The 21,206-nt window shown below is 39.9% G+C and overlaps 5 protein-coding genes and 2 long non-coding RNA genes across 11 annotated transcripts in view; 6 read left to right on the forward strand and 1 right to left on the reverse strand.

The window, feature by feature from the left end:
- med22 (mediator complex subunit 22) overlaps window positions 1-688 on the forward strand; it is a 3,661-nt gene extending 2,973 nt beyond the window's left edge. For all 3 annotated transcript variants that reach the window (XM_034596117.1, XM_034596119.1, XM_034596118.1), the window contains exon 5: window positions 59-688. In XM_034596117.1, coding sequence (XP_034452008.1) covers window positions 59-251 — 193 coding nt within the window. In that variant the 3' untranslated portion in view covers window positions 252-688. The remainder of the gene's footprint in view (window positions 1-58) is intronic.
- The window catches only part of c9h9orf78 (chromosome 9 C9orf78 homolog), a 27,206-nt gene extending 23,723 nt beyond the window's left edge, over window positions 1-3,483 (reverse strand). Inside the window, exons 1-9 of one of the 2 annotated variants that reach the window (XR_004614998.1) lie at window positions 3,312-3,472; window positions 3,077-3,136; window positions 2,910-2,961; window positions 2,750-2,832; window positions 2,564-2,641; window positions 1,833-2,030; window positions 1,567-1,703; window positions 1,377-1,481; window positions 996-1,144 (exon numbers count right to left, since the gene is read on the reverse strand). Coding sequence is in view for 1 of the 2 variants with exons in the window: in XM_034596115.1 (XP_034452006.1) it covers window positions 1,047-1,144; window positions 1,377-1,481; window positions 1,567-1,703; window positions 1,833-2,030; window positions 2,564-2,641; window positions 2,750-2,832; window positions 2,910-2,961; window positions 3,077-3,136; window positions 3,312-3,388 (888 nt within the window). In the remaining variant the exon portion in view is untranslated. Of the gene's footprint in view, window positions 1-860; window positions 1,145-1,376; window positions 1,482-1,566; window positions 1,704-1,832; window positions 2,031-2,563; window positions 2,642-2,749; window positions 2,833-2,909; window positions 2,962-3,076; window positions 3,137-3,311 lie in introns of those variants that run through there. The other variant, XM_034596115.1, reaches the window with a different exon arrangement.
- Window positions 3,271-11,488, forward strand: LOC117768052. The gene is made up of 3 exons (XR_004615001.1): window positions 3,271-3,280; window positions 10,515-10,516; window positions 11,029-11,488. It is a non-coding gene; the product is annotated as an uncharacterized LOC117768052 (long non-coding RNA).
- Window positions 3,460-7,201, forward strand: nfu1 (NFU1 iron-sulfur cluster scaffold homolog (S. cerevisiae)). The gene is made up of 8 exons (XM_034596116.1): window positions 3,460-3,585; window positions 5,143-5,243; window positions 5,329-5,464; window positions 5,811-5,877; window positions 5,967-6,084; window positions 6,179-6,242; window positions 6,345-6,519; window positions 6,962-7,201. Exons 1-8 carry the CDS (start codon window positions 3,527-3,529, stop codon window positions 6,998-7,000), a joined length of 759 nt encoding a protein of 252 aa, XP_034452007.1. The 5' UTR covers window positions 3,460-3,526; the 3' UTR covers window positions 7,001-7,201.
- Window positions 8,286-9,904, forward strand: LOC117768050. Its single transcript, XR_004615000.1, has 3 exons — window positions 8,286-8,360; window positions 9,241-9,348; window positions 9,867-9,904. It is a non-coding gene; the product is annotated as an uncharacterized LOC117768050 (long non-coding RNA).
- Window positions 11,489-12,129: 641 nt separating the features above from the next.
- On the forward strand, window positions 12,130-15,300 carry LOC117768047 (usherin-like). 2 transcript variants are annotated; one of them, XM_034596124.1, is made up of 7 exons: window positions 12,130-12,457; window positions 13,494-13,678; window positions 14,018-14,122; window positions 14,544-14,615; window positions 14,705-14,875; window positions 15,020-15,156; window positions 15,191-15,300. In XM_034596124.1, exons 2-6 carry the CDS (start codon window positions 13,622-13,624, stop codon window positions 15,107-15,109), a joined length of 495 nt encoding a protein of 164 aa, XP_034452015.1. In that variant the 5' UTR covers window positions 12,130-12,457; window positions 13,494-13,621; the 3' UTR covers window positions 15,110-15,156; window positions 15,191-15,300. The 2 variants fall into 2 exon arrangements, with proteins under 2 accessions (XP_034452015.1, XP_034452014.1); XM_034596123.1 differs by having other exon boundaries at window positions 15,020-15,300.
- A 4,635-nt stretch (window positions 15,301-19,935) lies between these two features.
- LOC117768048 (NFU1 iron-sulfur cluster scaffold homolog, mitochondrial-like) lies at window positions 19,936-21,181 on the forward strand. The gene is made up of 4 exons (XM_034596125.1): window positions 19,936-20,111; window positions 20,206-20,269; window positions 20,372-20,546; window positions 20,987-21,181. The coding sequence occupies exons 1-4, from the start codon at window positions 20,006-20,008 to the stop codon at window positions 21,023-21,025; spliced, it is 384 nt and encodes a 127-aa protein (XP_034452016.1). The 5' UTR covers window positions 19,936-20,005; the 3' UTR covers window positions 21,026-21,181.
- The last annotated feature ends 25 nt before the right edge of the window (window positions 21,182-21,206 follow it).

Below are 21,206 nucleotides of genomic sequence, written 5' to 3' on the forward strand. Positions count from 1 at the left end.
TCCTCTCTTTCTCTGCTGCGCTGACTCTTTGCCTCCCGCTGGTTTCTGCCCTACAAAGCTACAGTCAGTGGGAGAGCACTGATCTGCCGCTGTGCGAGGCCTACCGGCAGCGAGACAGCTGGGCCTCACCAGGAAGCAGCTGCAGCTCTACCCAGGGGGACAGAGAAGACGTGGACGGACCTCCATCACAGGAGACAAACCCCCCACACCACCTCAACGGTCATGGGACTGCCTCTATGGAGAAACAATGAGGACATTGGACACCGACTGGAGAACACAACACTTGTGCTCAGTTTGGACGACAGCAGTTTGGCTAATTTAGTTTCCATCATACATCGTGAACTAGTGTCTACTTCGGTTTTCCACAGTTTTTTTTTTATTTGACTTTAAACTGGACTAAAAGTTGGAAATTTAGGTTGTTTTCACAATGGTGAAAAAATTTGGAATATGAAAAAAATTAAACGATTTTTTTCCTAATTTTATTTAAAATATAAGATCCAGACAACAGATTTTTATACCTTTGCAGCATTGAAATACAGATCATTTGTATATATTATGTTGGACTTGGTTTATGTGATGAGTACAATTGTGTGTTCTTGTATTATGTAAACCTTTGCTTTTGTAATGTTTCATGTTTTTTTTACTCCATAAAGCACTGATCAAATTAAAGAACGAGACTTAAATGTGGGTTTAATATTTTTTATTCAAATGTGTTTTTGAAAGCCTTCAAAAATTAGAACTAGTACTTTGAATTGGACTAAAAATAACATGCTAAAAAACTCAGAGCTGGGATATCCCTTTGTTTCAAAATTCTCTTGTCCTTGTATTTCACAACATTCTGATATTTTTTTTGTCAATTGTTTTGGATTTTCATGTCTTGACCAATATAAGCAACTGACACAGCACTATATACAACATTTACAAAGCACAACACTCAGGAGAACTGTCATCTACATTTGTTTAGGAAATCCACTCCACAAATTATCTTTTTTGACTCTTTAAAAATAGACATGTTGAGTAAATCCTTATTGAAAACATGCAGCTCCTCAATATCTTCGGTTCATCTTCTTGAATTTCTCATAGTGGTAGTCATCGGTGGCCTTCTCATTATTTGGACGTTTGCGGTAGTTGGGCGGGGTTGATGCTGTGGATTAAGAAGTAGTAATGAATCAGATTTCAGAAAGAATTGTGTGTAACCATCTATAGAAATGTTTGAAATGGTACCTAAATCTAGACAGTTCATAAAAACAATGTTTTTCAATTGATGTTCCCCTGACAAGTACAGTGGTTACAGCACCATTCTACAGTCCAGTGATGGAAAAGTACAACAGCATAAAGAATTGTGTGACGGGATGTGGGCGTGTGCGGTCTCTTACTCTCTGGACCTGGTTTCTCGGTGTCTCCCACACGCAGCGGTCTGGCCTTAGGCTCCTCTCTGTGTCTGTGATGCCTCTGTGGCGCGTTCGAATCCTCATGGTAGACTGACGGAATAGATGAGCACAATTTAAACAACCTCATGATCTCTCACTGTTTAAAACGCTGTGTTTGCGAAGGGAAAAAACTCACAGCGGTTGTGTTGGACGTAGTTGACGGCAATGTTGGTTGGTACAAATGATGTGCCCTGGTCTTTTTTCTTGTTCCTCTGCTCTTGCAGAAGTCTGGCTTTTGCGTCTTCTGTCTGGATGATGTTCTTTATCTTTGCACTAGGAAAGAAATCGCAGAATCCGAGTTAAATACTTTCTGTCGACTTGTCACAACCATGTCTCAATGTAGAAAGTCTATTTCTCATAGATTAGATCTACGTGATCATTTTGAGAATCTCCTTAACTCACTCGATGCCAAGATCTACTTCAGGGATCCCACTCAGCATCTGATTGGATAACATCTCCTCAGTCTTCTTAGCAGAGTTGACCCGGATGTTCTCGGGCAGCTCATACAGGTGGTCTTCTGCGTTCTTCACCTTAACTTTCTGCTCCTCCGCCTCCACCAAGCCCTTCTTCTTTTTCAGCTCCGTCTCAATATACTTCATCCTATGAGGTGAAATATATTCCTATGAAGCACTTTGTAAACAGCAGTGTGAGTAAACACAATTATATCCTAAGTATTGTATTTTATGTCGTTTTTAGTGAATTATAGCTATTACAGAAAAAGAAAAAAGAAATAATTTTAAACTAAAATGAAAAATCTAAGCCAAGCACGTAGTCCCTCAATATTTAGATAAAAGGCAAGTGTTGAATATCACTGTTTAACATGCATATATAATAATGCAAAAATAGCTACTTGACGGAGGAGAAGAAATACATGTGCCTGGAAAATAACTTACCTGTGAGGTAATATAAATAAGTTTATGGGAGCATTGACTGGTGTGTGGACATTATGACAGTTACATCATTCTGACTCCCAGCACCTATATTTTTATAAAGATTGGATCTAGTGCTTTTTTACACTAATTGAATTAGGTTGACCCTTCATTCATTTAAGTCTGAGTCTCTGTGTCCACACACTTTGAATGCTAAAGAGGGAGAGGGTGTGTGTGTGTCACAACCGAAGGAGGAGTACATACATGTCAGCATCCTCGTCTCTTCTGTTGGTTTCAGCAGAGAAAGATGTTCCCAGGTTGAGGTCCGTTTCCTCTTCTGTCCTGTATCAGAAACATATGTGATGATGCACATTCTCCATTTTGTAAAGACAACAGCACACACACCATAGGTTAATTACACAGAATCACAACACAATCAGATTTACTTACATGTCCCTATCCCTGTCCCTGTTCCTGTCTTTGATTTTCTTCATGTCTACGACTCCTCCAGTCTTCAGTTTGAACGGATCATTCTGTGAGACATGTTTACTCAGAGTTAGACACTGACCCAACATCCAGCTAAACACGCAACAACTACTGCGTCACTTACATCGATCTCAGCATCTGCTGGTAGTTTCTCTCCAACCAGCAGGGCGGTCACACTGGACGGAGAGGGGGGGGGGGGGGGGATATATTTATTTATCTGATATGTTGAAGTGAAAAACTTGAGCTACAACAAACAGCGTAACAAGTAGCACAACGTCACATTCACGTTACCTGACTCCGCTTTGTCGTTTCCGCAAAGTCTGCAGCTCTTTAGCCTCTTCGACTTTGGATCTAAACGACCGGAGAGAAGATATCAATTAAATCATATTCTATACGTACATTATTTAAAAAGAACACCAGTCATTTGTTGTTTTTAGCTTCACGCGGAGCAGCTCGCCACGTTAGCAACATGACGCTTCTGTCGACGAGGTTTTTGTTCTCGTTGAGTTTAAATAAAGTTGTTTACCTGACTTCTCGGGTTGTCTCGTCTTCTTCGACATCTGACGAGTCTCTTCTCCTCCGAAAGTTTCTGCCACTCGGCATTTTTAAATGTAGTTTAATGTGATCTCGGAGCTGACGAAAAGAACGGCTGGTGAATCCGGGGAAGTCTTAAACAAACGAACAACAAAGCTGCGTCACTTCCGCTAGCAGAACTCCCACTTCCGCTCATTTTGTGTAAACATGGCGACTTACAGGCAGGTCGGCAGGTTGTTGGGTATTTCAGCACGACTGACGCGTCCGTAAGTTTATCTGTTTGTCAGTTGTAATGTCCTCATGTTGCATTTTTTAAATACTCGTATGAATGTGCTACCTGAACAAAAGTAGATCTGGTGTTTACTATTAGCCGCTAGCTAACCAGCTAAGCCAGAGAGTGACGCAGACTGATTGTTACCACTTACATAACAGTGTTTGATTTAAATGATTAAATAACTCAGTTATTGTAGATGTTTTGGTCCTGATCATGTCACACTGTAAGTTATTAATTCAGTGCGTTCCACATTCAATTCAATTATGAACATAAAGAGTTTGGACAAAGATACATCCAAATGTATTTGAAAATAAAATACCAAATACCCTTATTCTAAGTGCATGAAAATCAAGAAGCCGCACCGTGTATCAAAATAAACTACTGTATTTTCTATTTTCTACATAAAAAAATATTTTCCAAGGGAGAATGAAATCACATGACAAACTATATATCCCTTCAGCAGCTCACTGACCATTTTTGAGAGCAACAGCTAACGAGGCATGAATCATGTCAGATTCATGGCGTGCCATGTAACCAGTCACCAGATCATTCAAATAGTTTGACCTACAGTACCTGTTTGGTAATGAAGGACCTACTTCTCACCAACAACAATAACAAACAAGTCATTCATACGCAAACAACTGATCTGCACCTTTATTCATAGCAACTAGTTTCTGAGTAATGAATTAATCAATCATACAATTGCCGACGCAATCGCACAGAGTTATTTCAGAACAATTCTCACGAAATACATCACAGCCCCAACAAAGTTACACACTTAGACTTAGAGAAGTTGTGAGCTACAACAAACACCAGTGGTGGATGGGATAACCTGTTGTTTCATGGCTTTGCAGCACAACTTTGTTAAGGACAATAAGGCACAAAACACAAGTGTTCACTAAGTTAAACCATCTTGTTACATTATAAAGTAAAGTTGTACAACAACTCTGAAATGTTTAAGTTTTTGTCTCGTGCAAAACTGATGAAAACTTAACATAGGCTGAAAGAAGCACGCTAACATTAACTGTTGGGCCTTGACAGAGGTATGTGCTCTACTGAGTGCCAGTCTAGTGTGACAAAACTCTTTACCTGCCCTGCATCATGTGTTATCTCTGTTCTTTTCTTAAACACATTATGTATATCTGAATGTGTTCTAATTCCAATAAGTCTGTCATTTTCTTTTTTACGAGATAAAGTTGCTACATCACAAAAGTTAAACTGTAATAGTAAGTGAATCATGCATTCTCTTTTTCCAAGGCAAGACAAACACTGACTATAGATTAGAGTATGTGCTGTGTTAGTCATTGTAGGTCATTACTTATCTTACAGCTCCATTTATCAATTGTCTTACTGCTGTTATAAATGGATGCATGGTCCACTGAACCCAGAAGGTTTTTAGTTGATAACACAAACATTCAAATTTTGACTCAATTACTGCTACACCCTGTGAGGGAGGAAACTGAATAGTCAGGGTTTTTTCCTCCATAAGTTTGTTAATGTGATTTCTACTGTAGTAACATTTTGAATCTCTTTATATGTGCTGTGTCAGTCTTGCTGTCTGTGGACATCAGAGCGCTGGACTACACTGGCCTTCACACAACACAGGAGTCTGGAAGATATGGCCACAAAACCCCCACTTTGTTGTTCCAGGTTTGTATTACTGAAGCATCCTTGAAGCTCTTTTGAATTGAACTCAGTATTAATGGCTTCTTCTTTGTGTAATCTTTGTTCAAAGGGAGGACCATGTTTGTGCAGACACAGGATACACCAAATCCTAACAGCGTAAAGTTTCTCCCAGGTCGCACAGTTCTTGAATCAGGAACTATGAATTTTGACGGCCCTCGTGACGCGCACTGCTCACCATTAGCCAGGTAAATGATGGATAAATAGATGGTAAAAAGTGTTCTTACAGTAGGCATTTTGATAGCCTAGCAAAGCAGGTAAGGCCCAGGTTTGCATAATGATGTTTGGTATGTTACCCCATTTCACACCTAATTATAGGACTTATAATTAAAGGAATTATAATTATTAGTTATGATGGTTGTCTAAGTTACAATTGTTAGTTATGATCGTGACTTAAGAACCCAAGCAATAATTACTCTCATAAAAAGAATAAAAGTTATATATATATATATATATATATATATATATATATATATAAGGAGTGACTGATAATAATTTCCATTGGTATTCAGTGATGTTCTGTTTTGTCTTCAGACAGCTGTTTAGGATTGATGGAGTCAAGAGTGTCTTCCTGGGCAGCGACTTTATCACCATAACAAGAGTAAAACCAGATTCAGTTTATCTGAAATTCATAGTGTAGCTCTGTGCCATCGCTTGTACTGATGTTCTCTTCTTTTCTCTCTCTTTTAGTCTGATGCAAATATGGAATGGAAAGTAATCAAACCTGATGTATTTGCTGCCATTATGGACTTTTTCACCACTGGGCTTCCTGTTGTCAATGAGGACAGTGAACCAAATGCAGATACTGGTAAAGGATTTAACCATCTGAACATTGAAACATCAGATAATGGAAGATGTTTGCGAATTCTTTAGAATCCATTCCTTTCCACTTCTATTCTCAGCTCCATCAGATGATGATGATGAAGTCGTGGCTATGATCAAAGAACTGCTGGATACTCGAATAAGGTGAAGCCTGTGAAGACATCCTCTCTTATCAGTGTCTGTTCCCCATCACCATGCTTTTCTGTTCTGTTCTCACACATGCTGATGGGTGGTCTTGTTCCCCAGGCCGACAGTGCAGGAGGATGGAGGTGACGTCCTGTATCGGGGATTTGAAGATGGCGTCGTTAAGCTGAAGTTGCAGGGCGCCTGCACTAGTTGTCCCAGTTCCATGGTTACTTTGAAGAGTGGAATCCAAAACATGCTGCAGTTTTACGTTCCTGAAGTTGAATCAGTGGAGCAGGTTTGTTCTCCTGCCAGAGAATAGGTTTCCTTACACATGCACACACATCTCATGTCTAACTTTCAGCTTGGTATTTGGATTTATACTGCTCAGTGAAAGGATGGGTTTCAAAGTAGTGAGGAACAATAGTTAAGAGAGCTTTATCTCCATTGAAAAACATTAAAAGTTATAATATGTTTTGATTATCACTCGAACTATCTTTATTGCACAAACCAGCTGTTGTCATTACCTGTAAGTTGTTGTGTCCAAAAGACTTGAAAAACACTACTTTAGTTTGTTTTTTGTTATTTAGGTGTTCAATCTCTAGATTAATTTTAGGGATTTGACAAGTGTTTTCATTTGCACACACTTCATTGTTTCTCATATTCCTCCGCCACAAAATAACTTCAGAGGAAAAAGACTGAAACTTGAAATTATTTACTAAACTTGTGTTTATCCACAGGTGAAGGAAGAGGAAGAGGAGATGAACGCTCAAGTTTGAATTACACCGAAACCTTGAACTGCATTTACACATTCCTCTCTCCCCTGGTCAGCTGATGTGGACAGAGCTGGAGGAACTGTTGAACAGCGTGATGTGTGAAAGACCCCGTGATCATCATTGTCATTCATCCTGATGTTATTATTGACTTTGGTAGCTGTTTTGTAAAATGACTGTACAATGACATTATTTCTCAAAGTATAGATCAGAAGAGCCCATAAAAAGAAACTGATGACTGCTGGGCTGAATTATATTCTATTTATTATTTCACACAGTTTCACATTTCTCACTCAAAACAGCTTTTAGGTTTAAAGTACATATATAGTGCTGTATGTATGTAAATAAAGTTGAAATATTTTTAAACTGCAAATCTAATCTTTTTTGAATGTGGAATGGATTATTTATGAATATTGCAGAGTCTATCTTTTTGCCTCTGTGAAGGAAGTTAAGTTTTTACCCCTGTTTGTTTGTTTGTTTGTTTGTTTGTTTATTGGTTGATCTGTATGTTTGTAATTAAGATTTCACCAAAACAACTGAACAGACCTCCATGAAAGGATGCGGTATGGGTCAGGGGCAGATGCAGGGTTTCTTTTTTTTTATCACTTTAACATTGCAGAAAAAGAAATTCCTTCACGTTTAAAAAGGAGGCGTAGAAAAAGCATAGTGGCATAGCAACAAAGATAATAACCAAGCAGCATAGGGTATAGAAACATACCCATAGTATATTTTCACTGCCATTGGCCCCATACCCAACAGACACAATTACAGACACACACATTCACTCACACTGTAAGGGAAATAATGTAAGAGATGAATATTATGATTACTAAACGTTTTTTTTGTGTGTGTTATGAGAATGAGATAAGATATTATCTAATCTCTTCTTGAGTATTTGACATATTTTACCACTTCGGGCCACATCCCTTCATTAAGGGCATAAACAAATGTGTTTGTCTTTTCTGGACAAATTATTAACTAAAGATAAAAGATCCACCAGCCTGAACATAACTGATGAATTGTTTACAGTCCTGCAGTGTTGTGCTGCTGAAGTGGAGCTCAGGGGGGGGGGTAGTTTTAGATGTCAGGCACATCAGTGGGGTCCTCATCTCGTCCTGCCCACGGATCTGCATCCTGATATATACAGTCTATGATCTTGTGATCCTGATGCCACCTCAGAAGTACCTGCGTCGGTAGGTGCAACCCCGACTGACAGGCTGCTGGACCAATCAGAGCTAACCAGCCTATTCCATGGCGCCTTCTGATTGGTCCAGCAGCCTGTCAGTCCCGGGGGGGGGGGGGGGCAAAGCTTATGTGACAGGCGTTCCCAGCTACCAGAGTAGCAGCCAAACCGAAGACATGTGTGGTGAGTACAGGACGTATCTACATTTACAGCTGTCACTGGGCGATGTACGATGTTCTCCAATCTCAGTGGTTCTCAACCTTTTTTCAGCTAAGTACCCCCTAACCAGCGCAAAGCATTTTTGGTTGAAAAAAAGATGTAACACACAGCGCTGTGCCATCAGTGTCTGATTTATTAAACTTTGTAACTAGACACTTTCAATTTTCAAACATTTGAAAAAACACATATAAAACATTAAACTCCATCAATGTGCATAACATTGCTCATTTGTAGTGGTCTCTCTTGAACTATTTGTTAGCAGCAGCATTGCTGCTACGCTCCAACCACCGAGTCCATTGTTTGAGTTTTCAAGGCGGCAGTGATTGACAGGTGGTGACAGGTGGCGTGTGCCAGGTTGGGTCAAACCATCCTGGTATGGGGGAGACTCTGGGTTTTTAGGATAATGAAATTGAATAGCCTACTGAATATAAAATTCAGTTTATGAACTTACACTTATATTTTATTGACTATTTATTAAATAACAATTTTTAAAGGATTTTTGAATGGATGCTAATTTTAAATATATATATTTTAAATATCACGTACCCCCTGGGGTACACGTACCCCCATTTGAGAACTACTGCTCTCAAACAACACATTGATCAAATCTGACAGGCTGATAGCATCGCCGGCTAACGGCTAAAGCTGCAAACCAGTTGAAATCCGCTAGGGGTGGCTAACGTGAGTTAGCGAATATGGGCTGCTGTTGCTGTTAGCCATTTAAACATTAACCAGACATGTTTCATTTTTCCTGTCCACGCTGTCCACGTGTGAGTTGACGGACCCAAATTCTTATTAAAGAAAACACAGCTTTAATCTGAGACTGTTGCTTTCCTCTCCTCAGGAATCTTTGCCTATCTCAACTACCATGTACCAAGGACTCGCCGTGAGATCCTTGAGATCCTCCTCAAAGGTCTGCGACGTCTGGAGTACAGAGGCTATGACTCAGCGGGTGAGAGCGAAAAACACATCAACATTCACATCACCAACAGACTCCTGCTTGTTTATCAGACCTTCTTCCTTATCTGTCTCCTCACTGCCTGCCTTAAGATGCCACCAAATTACAGACAGTGTTTACTGTGTGTCCAATTCAATGTTAAAGCAGCATGTGATTCGACCTTCATCAGTCACACTTGATGTTTATTTGTTCTTCTGAAAATGTGAGGAACTCAAAGCAAGACAATGTCTGCTGTGATTTTACAGCCACTATCACGAGGCTGGGTCAGACCTGTTGCACCATCAATGGAGCTAATTCACTGTGTGTTCAGTTCATTGGAATTTCATCACCATCCTACAGTTTTTGGCAAACATTCATTGAATGTAGCAACACGATAAGCTGGAGTTCAGCTCTGTCATTAGACTAAAAACAGTCCATTACTTGCAAAACGATATCTGCACCAACCCGTTGATACTGAAGGACTTGTGATCCCTGTAATTGTCATGCTCTTTCTTAATTCTTTTTTTTGTTAGGTGTGGGGATTGATGGGGGCAACGGCAATAGAAAGCGCCACTTAAGCATTTTCTTTAACAACCAAAATGGCTACCTCTGGTATGGAGAGACCAATTGAATCGGCTTTGGAGAGTATTAAACGGACAGAATATAAACTTAAATTTTTCTGCACTGTCACAAATTGTTCGTATCTCTGATTGTTTCGAGGTTTGCTCTGCGGCATTTGATAACAAATCGCTGAAATCATAAACGATCGGAGTTCCAGACCAATTCGCAAAAGTGAAGTGGTCTAGCGATGCCAGACTACTGTCTGTTGCAGCTTTGTAAACTTCACTGGCTTTTCTTTTTTTGCAGAATTCGGTATAAAAATAAAGCCTGTGTTGATGCAGCTTTTACAGCAGTTCACTTCAGAGGGACGTCCTGAGAGTGAAGCCCAGTTAGCTCTTGTTTTTATGTCGATGAGTCTTCACATTAATGCCAAGCTGCGCTGCTGCTCTGACACAGAAGCAAACATTTATATGATCACAGACTTTTCCACACTCTCCAGGTTTTATAAAGTTTGTCCAAGTGTCTGGACAAAGATTTGAGAATCATAAAAGCTGTATCACTGGGTGAAAACAGGAGTGTTTTGTTAGAGTTTGAATGTAACATTTACTCAACAGCAGAAGACGTATATAATGTGTTGTCCTCTTTACTTGGCTGTTGTCATATAGTAAATATTATTGAAATAAATAAAAATAATAAATGGCACTTAAAGTTTTTTTTCTAAAGCAAAGTTAAACTCAGTCATGTAAAAAGGAAATAAAGATATAAAGTAAAAACACAGAGAAAATTACCAACAGCAACAGTAAACAACCAGGGACGAATGCAGAAATATGGAAATTACAACAGATAAAGATCATGGAATAAACATTTGTCTTTAGCCTGGATTTAAAAACCGAGATGGAGGAAGCTTGTCTAATTTCTAACACGGACTGGTTCATAATCATGTAGCAGCAGCTGCAAAAGTTATGTCAGCTTTTAGTTTTATTCTTAGAGCAACACAGTGAATACGGTCTTTGATATTAAAAGCCTTTAAAAATTAGCAATTTCTATTATTGGAAATTGGATTTTAAAATGAATGGAAAGCGACAAGACTTGGGATGATGTGCTCACATTTTCACTTCTTCTATTTATATCTAGGTGGACTGTCCAAGAAACCTGGCCAAGTCAGTGACTGTAGAGTGAAGTGCACCATTCATCACGTAACGACAGAAGCCTGGCAGACACGTACACAGTGGAGCGTACAGTGGGGGGGGGGTGTGTTTGCAGGAACCAAGAGAAGAAAATGTCCCATTTATGTGTCTCATGTCAGGGCTCTATTTAAAGCAAAGTTTTTTTTCTCAACAGCTGTGCATCTTCAGTGTGCATATTATCTATATCTCAATGTCTTTACTCTCTTTGGTATCATTGTCATGTTATTGTTAGAGAAGTGGTTTTGTGTCCAGGGTCTGGGCTGGCACTGGTGTATCTTCATCACTTTTACTGGGGTTGGGAGTCTGTAGTGACACTGACTGACCCAACTTTTGAGCAGGCGCTCTGTGTGTATTTGTCCTGATTGGCCTCTCGCGGAGCTGCTGTTAAAAAAGCTGTTTACTGACGTAAATTACGTAAATCATTCCAAGCCCCTGGTGTCAGGAAGGAAAGGAAAACAAACAGTTAAATAAAAAAACAAGAAAAATGCATTAAAGAGAATGAGAACATTTTAGAAACTTGAATTATGTTTACAAACTATAATAACCAACAGGTAAAATGCAATAAAAACTCATTTTAATGATCATGTGAGTAGCACAACTGTAGAAGAACTGTTGTAAATGAGCAACTAAACCTAAGAAGGCAATATGAAACCTGACTGCAACATGAAGGAAAAGGATCTTGCTGCAAGAAGGAGAAAAGAGAAATGGACTTACCCAAACCTCTGTGTCCCTGTGCAGAGGAGCAAGCGTTGAAACAGCCATTGGAATAAGCCTGCGATAGTAAAAAGACTGAATATACGACTGTCTGGAATAACACTTTACAACCTTCACACACACAGACGTGTCTTTACACTGTTAGAGGTCTCACATGTGTTCATTAACAACATTAAGAATTATAATGCATGTATACATGTGAGGCACTTAAGAGTCCAGCAGTGCACCTGAGGAGCAGAGGGGTGATATGTCTTCTACCATCCCTCTCCAGGTAAACTGAAACCAGACACCTGGCTGTTACCATGACACTGCTGCCGAAAAGCAAAGGTTGATGGGAGTTTTAGAGGATTAGGGAGGCCCAGCCGCAGGCAGTCCGTCTTACTTCAGGTACTATGTTTCTTCCTTGTGCTTTCTAGGAAACGTTTGCCTCTGTGTAGGAAAGGAGTCCTCCATTGGAATATCTTCCTCATGTCTCTCGTCCCTCGCCTCTGTGGTGTTGAAGAGAGTGAGGTGGCAAGTAAAAGTATCAGGTGTGAAATATTGATGGGGCGACAGGTGTGATCCTAAACACCGGCAGGTCTTTGGCCTTCTGATCGATGCATGACACGGCAAGGGGCTGCCAGCACGGGCCGCCACAGGCTGAACCACGGACCTCAGCACTGGTGAGTCTCAGGCTGGACACTCTCTCTCTCTCTCTCTCTCTCTCTCTCTCTCTCTCTCTCTCTCTCTCTCTCTCTGTGTCTGTCTGCAGTTCATTTTCTTTTCCTTCAACTTATTTCTCTTTCTGTAAATCCATAACAAGAATCATATCTTTGACACAGCTGGTTTTTACTGGAAGGCCTTTCCTAGGACATCTTGGAAAGCAGAATTATTAACTGGCACCTTACCGGGCCTTTATTTAAGAGACTTCCTATACAAATACTGTGTGAAATGACAATAAATATTCAAGGTCTTGACATATCTAAGACAACACACGGGTATGGAAATATAAATAGATAAAAGTGGCTGATTAAAGAGTATGGTGCTGTCTGCAGGTTAGAAACTAGGCCATGCAAGCTAGTATGTCTCCAGTTACACTGTTATCTCCTGCAGTGTGTGTGTGTGTGTGTGTGTGTGTGTGTGTGTGTGTGTGTGTGTGTGTGTGTGTGTGTGTGTGTGTGTGTGTGTGTGTGTGTGTGTGTGTGTGTGTGTGTGTGTGTGTGTGTGTGTGTGTGTGTGTGTGTGTGTGTGTGTGGTCGTCTTTCTTTCCTTTGTGACATGACTTGTGATATCTGTCTGTCAGATGTATCCCTGAAAATAAGGATTTAACAGATAATTTAACTGCTTATTTCGATGTAGAACTCAAATGGTACCTGTAGTTTACATAAAAATGACCTGCACTGAGGTTGTATCTAGTCCCAGTGTGTGTGTCTACATGTGCAAAACTACCAGGATGTAGTGTATTTTTTTTTTCCACTCAGTTGTATTCATTGGGAGGAAATGCAGTTTGCATAAAGGTAGCATTAAGTTAAAATATTTGAAGCTATGTACAAAAAACCCATTCTTATTTTTTTTTTTTACCAGCGATATGCATTAAAATCCAGAAAAAAGGGTCTTGCATTTGCATTTTTAAACAACAATATAAAAACCATCTCTTAACTGGCATATTTGAAGGAGATGCTGTATTCCCCTTTTAAATAATTTCTGTCAAACCTCCAGATTCACAGAGCCCCACTCCTCCTGGGGTAGGAGGAGGAGGTGGAGAAGGAGTGGCTGGTGGTGGCGAGCGGGCAGAGGGCGGTCAGGGCAACCGGCCGGTCGTCCAGGAGCTGTGGTTCATCGTCGTGATGGCAGCCATCGCCCTCCTGCTGCTGGCCGTCGTGTTGGGTGTCATTCTTCATAAGGTGAGGGCCAATAGAGATTCTGTGTCACGGTAAATGCTGAGAGCGACAGAAGGGAGAGCTCCAGACGTCATCACATCACAGGTCATTGTAAATGAATGTGAACGGTATCAACTAATCCTCTGAGTAAGGGTTAGGGTAAGGGTAAGGATGGAGAGCCGGGTAACATTTGAATAAATCTGTTTATACAGTGATATATTGAAGTGAGACGTCATTTTCAGGATTGGTGCAAAGAAAACAGTAAGACTTCAAAAAGACTTCAGCTTACATGCAGCTTATATAAGGTATAATCTTATTACACTTGTAAAAAACTCAAATCAGGTTCTTGTTTCCTCTGCTCAGGCCCTAAACAAACCCCCCTTCCCGCGAGAGAGACCCCCTCTGGTGGCCCTGCCCATGCAGAAGAGGAACCCCATGGCTGTTTACCCAGCCAGCAATTCTGTCTTGGTGAGTTCCTTATTTACAAATCACTATTCAATTAAAAACATGACACACATGATAGAATTTGGCATTTTATTGGGTAAATCTATATATAAATATATTGAATGTTATATAAGGCATTTAATATAAGTATGAAGTTATATTTGTGCTTCATTTCTGAAACAAGAAATGACAAAAACAAGAAAACACAGAAAGTAGCCTTTATTTATGGAATAGATATTGTGTATTGTAAAGAAGGATTCAATTCTGTAATTGTAATTCTGAAATTCTGTATGAATATATCATATACTTCACTCCATGTATAACAACATGCAAACACTAATGATAGGTATATTTTTCTGTTTGTTAGTGAGACAGAATTTACTTATACAGTGTAAGTTATTCTTTTCAGTGCATTTCTTTAAACCTCTCACCCTCTCTGCCTCAGTTCGACACCATGCCTGACAGAACAGGCTTCTCCAACAGTGTCACACTCAAGGGCTTCACCATGAAGATGGAGGTAAAACCCTGCAGACTCATACACACACACAAACAACAGTTTTTCTGTGCATGTGCATAATACGTGGTGTGTTTATTCTGTCTCTCTAGGAAATGTTGGAGGCTAAGTGTGAGCCCTCTGACGACGCTCCTCCTCAGGGCGAGCTCGAGATCCTCAGCGTGAACTCTCTGAGACGCAGCGTCAGCCAGGTGATGGACGGCAAGTCGCTCACAGACGATGGAACGTGGGACCCAAACATCTCAGGCCATGACAGTGGGATGGTGAGAGACCCTGAATATAGAAGAATAACTGATGAACTGTTTGTTGCTAGGATACATCATATAGAGAAAGTGGAGCAAGAAAGGCCCATGAAACAAGCAAATACATTTTAAATTGACTACAACCTCTACTCTTCTCTCTGATAGTTTATGGAAGATGAGGAGTTTGTCGACACCGTCAAAGGCTTCAGCACCGTGAGGAAGGAGCACACCATGTTCACTGACACCAACCTGTGACCTGAGGACAACCTTTGACCCTCACAGGAAAACACAGTCACGGGCTCACATTAAATCCACCCGCTTTTGTCTCCAACCCGGAGTTTAAAGTGTCAGAGGTCACAACTGAGCGGAACGGATAAATGAAGGAAGAGGAAGTCCACACGATCCGTGATGACACTGTTGGAATAACTGCGGCAACTCGGTGAGAAACGTTAAAACGGTGCTGACGTTTTAACACAACGGGACAAAAAGACATTTCTATCGAGCGGAAAGAGGAAGAACCTTCTTTTGTGGAAAAACTCTAATGAAAAAAAATCTTGAAATTTGTATTTCTTGTCATCGAATAGAGACTCTGAACACGAACAGAAAAAGACTAAACAAACCAAAGATATGGTGGAAGAAGCAGCAGAACATAATGATGTATTTGAGTGTTTTAACCAACAGTCAGGGGCGAAATCAGATGCAAGGCTTTAGAATATTAATTGTTGTACAAATGATTTTTCAAATACCTTCAGTGAAATTAGCTTCACTAAAAGCTGCTGCTTAAACAGCCGACATGCAATGTATGAAAGAATAACATCAGTTAAGTAAACTATTATTCACAATGACGACAATATATTGTGCTTCATTAAAACAGGTCAGCAAAAATTTCACATTTATTTTATTAGAATAAAAACTGAAAAGATATCTCACAATGGAAATAACATTTTCAGTTAATTTCCTGTTGGTGGAGACAGTGAGTCTGAAGATCCTGCACAGAGCCGACAGAACCACTGGTGCCGCAAGGACGAGGGCCAGGACTGTCAAAGAAACATACAGAGAACATTGGCAGAGTGCAGACACGCCATGCAGCACCAACTGGACCCAATTAAACCATTTGACAGATCTCCCTCCTCTTCCTCCACATGGAAGAGAGCAGCTGTTTCTGAAGGTCTGTGATGAAGGCCAGGTGGAGCAGCCGAAGACTCCAAGTCGGTCTCGTGAGAAGAGCTCAGGTACAAATGTTTGCCGCTGGTGAAGCCATCACAGTTTTCAGAAGGATTTCATTGCACAGAGTCACCACAACAATGGCTTCACAAGCAGCTGCGGAGTAATTGCAGACAACAGTCGTGGCTCCCAACAATCTCAGTCTCCATTCTCCAACCGGGGGGAGCATTGTGGGTAATTTTTCATCTAGAAAAGAAATTTCAGATAAAATCCCTCTGTGATCAATAAAGGATTTAAATTCAGCCAATACTTGGCCAGGCCTCCTTTATCAAGAGTTATTGCATCAATGTGGCATGGCATCTGAAAACAGGACTTTGGACCACTGATCAAGAGATACACAGTATTTATAGTAATTTACTCAAACTCAAAATTAAATATTGTAATATTTTGAGACACACCTGTATCGGTGTAAAATTAAGTATCTGAATCCCATTTTATTGTTTACTCCTATGTGCACATTAGGCTGGTTTATTAGGATATGGAAGTCAAAAGTTGCAAGGAGTTCAGATCAGTTGCGTTTCAATATGTTTACTTAACAGCAAGGATTGTTTCTCCAACATCCAAAATTTAAACTTAAAAAAGTTGGTCTATTCAACAAAAATAGACAAACTAAAGATGTGTGTATGATGTATAAAACTAGGTAGACATGTTATCAAAAGAACAAACATACTGACTCAAACACGAGGGCATGCAGTTGCTCCACCTTCTAAAACAGAAAAACAGGGACTTTCAGGACTAATCAAACCTTTTCGCCAAACTTAAAATCAGCCGCTGATCAGTCATTCCTCTTAATAGTACCAAATCATGAATAAACAGCTTTTTGTATGCATTGATCATATCCAGTGCTTCTGCATAACCTCCATGCTTCTATCGTACACATTCCTTCATGTGCCCCCTCCATGTGACGGATGCGCTTATTCTGACTTGCTGCTCTTGTCTGCTCCTCTCTTTCTCTGCTGCGCTGACTCTTTGCCTCCCGCTGGTTTCTGCCCTACAAAGCTACAGTCAGTGGGAGAGCACTGATCTGCCGCTGTGCGAGGCCTACCGGCAGCGAGACAGCTGGGCCTCACCAGGAAGCAGCTGCAGCTCTACCCAGGGGGACAGAGAAGACGTGGACGGACCTCCATCACAGGAGACAAACCCCCCACACCACCTCAACGGTCATGGGACTGCCTCTATAGAGAAACAATGAGGACATTGGACACCGACTGGAGAACACAACACTTGTGCTCAGTTTGGACGACAGCGGTTTGGCTAATTTAGTTTCCATCATACATCGTGAACTAGTGTCTAATCAGTAGTGATGGCGAGATGAAGCTTCATGAAGCATTCCATGCAATTGGTTCACTCATGGGCCGAAGCTTCATGGTGCTTCATTTGCTCTACTGTGCCATCAAGTGGACAATAAATGTGAAACAGGCAGAGTGATTATAATGACACCATGGCTTTGGTGTGTGAAGCTTTGAATTGAAAAAATGAGTGAATGATGTTTGTGATGCCAATACATAAATGATGAACTTATTAATATGGTGTCTGTCTTTATGATACAATGGCGGGGTCACAAGGGAAAGTGGAAACAAATTGGGCAGAGGGTTGTGATGTGAATGTGCTTGTGTTACTTGGTTTGTGACTGTGCTTATGTTACTAGGGACAATGTAACACGTAAAATAGGGACAACATTTTATTCATTTGTATTTAAAAAGTTTACAAGTCCACAAAATGTGAGGGGGGGGGGGATCCATTGCGTTTCGCTGCCCCTTATATTTCGAATCGCACGCCAAACCCGCGAACCATTTCCTGAATCAGTCACGTGGTACGGCCGGCTGGAGTCGAAACACGCTTCGAAGCGTCGACACGGAAGGACACGTCACTAGTGTTTACTCAGAGGTGTGTATATATATATATATATATATATATATATATATATATATATATATATATATATATATATCCCTTCAGCAGCTCACTGACCATTTTTGAGAGCAACATCAATCATACAATTGCCGACGCAATCGCACAGAGTTATTTCAGAACAATTCTCACGAAATACATCACAGCCCCAACAAAGTTACACACTTAGACTTAGAGAAGTTGTGAGCTACAACAAACACCAGTGGTGGATGGGATAACCTGTTGTTTCATGGCTTTGCAGCACAACTTTGTTAAGGACAATAAGGCACAAAACACAAGTGTTCACTAAGTTAAACCATCTTGTGACATTATAAAGTAAAGCTGTACAACAACTCTGAAATGTTTAAGTTTCTCTCTCGTGCAAAACTGATGAAAACTTAGGCTGAAAATAGCAAGCTAACATTAACTGTGAGGCTGCAAACGTTACTCTGGTTAAATAGTTTCCTAGAACCCTGCGTAATTAGATTTAGCCTTGGATACTAAAACAAACACCAAAACCTAACAGGAACTCTTGAGAATTGTAGCAATTTATGCAAAAATCGATGGAGACACACATTTCTCATCTTGTGCTTGTTCTTCTTTGAGGCTCGCTTCGAGCATCATTCATTTTCTGAACCTCAATGTTCTGATCTCAACAAGCAAATTACTATGGAGACACCAATCAAAGGCTGTATCGATTTTCATTTTTATGACATCACGTAGATGTCTCACAAAAAGTATTTTTAAACTACAAAAATGCAAATACAGAAGTATTTTGATACAAAATATCAATCCATTTCGTCAAACCTATCAAATACAAATTACAAAATACTATTTTGTATTTCAAATAAATATTTTAAATACATGTATCATAAATATCGCTTTTTATTAACAGTTGTGTGTTTCTCATTAAATAATGGAGAGATCTTCATGGAAAAAAATCAGGCATTCTGAGAGAAATGATATCAATGAGTGTGTGTGCAGCTTATTTGAATTTAAGGGAACTGTTGGGCCTTGACAGAGGTATGTGCTCTACTGAGTGCCAGTCTAGTGTGACAAAACTCTTTACCTGCCCTTCATCATGTGTTATCTCTGTTCTTTTCTTAAACACATATGTATATCTGAATGTGTTCTAATTCCAATAAGTCTGTCATTTTCTTTTTTGCAAGATAAATTGGCTATATCACAAAAGTAAAACTGTAATAGTAAGTGAATCATGCATTCTCTTTTTCCAAGGCAAGACAAACACTGACTATAGATTAGAGTATGTGCTGTGTTAGTCATTGTAGGTCATTACTTATCTTACAGCTCCATTTATCAATTGTCTTACTGCTGTTATAAATGGATGCATGGTCCACTGAACCCAGAAGGTTTTCAGTTGATAACACAAACCCTCCCATTTTGACTCAATCGCATCCTTGAAGCTCTTTTGAATTGAACTCAGTATTAATGGCGTCTTATTTGTGTTTGTTCAAAGGGAGGACCATGTTTGTGCAGACACAGGATACACCAAATCCTAACAGCGTAAAGCTTCTCCCAGGTCGCACAGTTCTTTTGACTTTTGACGGCCCTCGTGACGCGCACTGCTCACCATTAGCCAGGTAAATGATGAATAAATGATGGATAAATAGATGGTAAAAAGTGTTCTTACAGTAGGTATTTTGATAGCCTAGCAAAGCAGGTAAGGCCCAGGTTTGCATTATGATGTTTGGTATGTTACCCCATTTCACACCTAATTATAGGACTTATAATTAAAGGAATTATAATTATTAGTTATGATGGTTGTCTAAGTTACGATTGTTAGTTATGATTGTGACATAAGAACCCAAGCAATAATTACTCTAATAAAATCTGGAAAGAATAAAAGTTATATATATATAAGGAGTGACTGATAATAATTTCCATTGGTATTCAGTGATGTTCTGTTTTTTCTCTTCAGACAGCTGTTTAGGATTGATGGAAATTCATAGTGTAGCTCTGTGCCATCGCTTGTACTGATGTTCTCTTCTTTTCTCTTTCTTTCAGTCTGATGCAAATATGGAATGGAAAGTAATCAAACCTGATGTATTTGCTGCCATTATGGACTTTTTCACCACTGGGCTTCCTGTTGTCAATGAGGACAGTGAACCAAACGCAGATACTGGTAAAGGATTTAACCATCTGAACATTGAAACATCAGATAATGGAAGATGTTTGCGAATTCTTTAGAATCCATTCCTTTCCACTTCTATTCTCAGCTCCATCAGATGATGATGATGAAGTCGTGGCTATGATCAAAGAACTGCTGGATACTCGAATAAGGTGAAGCCTGTGAAGACATCCTCTCTTATCAGTGTCTGTTCCCCGTCACCATGCTTTTCTGTTCTGTTCTCACACATGCTGATGGGTGGTCTTGTTCCCCAGGCCGACAGTGCAGGAGGATGGAGGTGACGTCCTGTATCGGGGATTTGAAGATGGCGTCGTTAAGCTGAAGTTGCAGGGCGCCTGCACTAGTTGTCCCAGTTCCATGGTTACTTTGAAGAGTGGAATCCAAAACATGCTGCAGTTTTACATTCCTGAAGTTGAATCAGTGGAGCAGGTTTGTTCTCCTGCCAGAGAATAGGTTTCCTTACACATGCACACACATCTCATGTCAAACTTTCAGCTTGGTATTTGGATTTATACTGCTCAGTGAAAGGATGGGTTTCAAAGTAGTGGGGAACAATAGTTAAGAGAGCTTTATCTCCATTGAAAAACATTCAAAGTTATAATATTTTTTGATTATCACTCGAACTATCTTTATTGCACAAACCAGCTGTTGTCATTACCTGTAAGTTGTTGTGTCCAAAAGACTTGAAAAACACTACTTTAGTTTGTTTTTTGTTATTTAGGTGTTCAATCTCTAGATTAATTTTAGGGATTTGACAAGTGTTTTCATTTGCGCACATCTCATTGTTTCTCATATTCCTCAGCCACAAAATAACTTGAAGAAAAAAAGTGAAACTTGAAATTATTTACTAAACTTGTGTTTATCCACAGGTGAAAGAAGAGGAAGAGGAGATGAACGCTCAAGTTTGAATTACACCGAAACCTTGAACTGCATTTACATATTCCTCTCTCCCCTGGTCATCTGATGTGGACAGAGCTGGAGGAACTGTTGAACAGCGTGATGTGTGAAAGACCCCGTGATCATCATTGTCATTCATCCTTATGTTATTATTGACTTTGGTAGCTGTTTTGTTATTATTTCTCAAAGTAT

Source organism: Hippoglossus hippoglossus, chromosome 9 (assembly GCF_009819705.1).
Source record: "Hippoglossus hippoglossus isolate fHipHip1 chromosome 9, fHipHip1.pri, whole genome shotgun sequence".
NCBI classification, from domain to species: domain Eukaryota; kingdom Metazoa; phylum Chordata; class Actinopteri; order Pleuronectiformes; family Pleuronectidae; genus Hippoglossus; species Hippoglossus hippoglossus.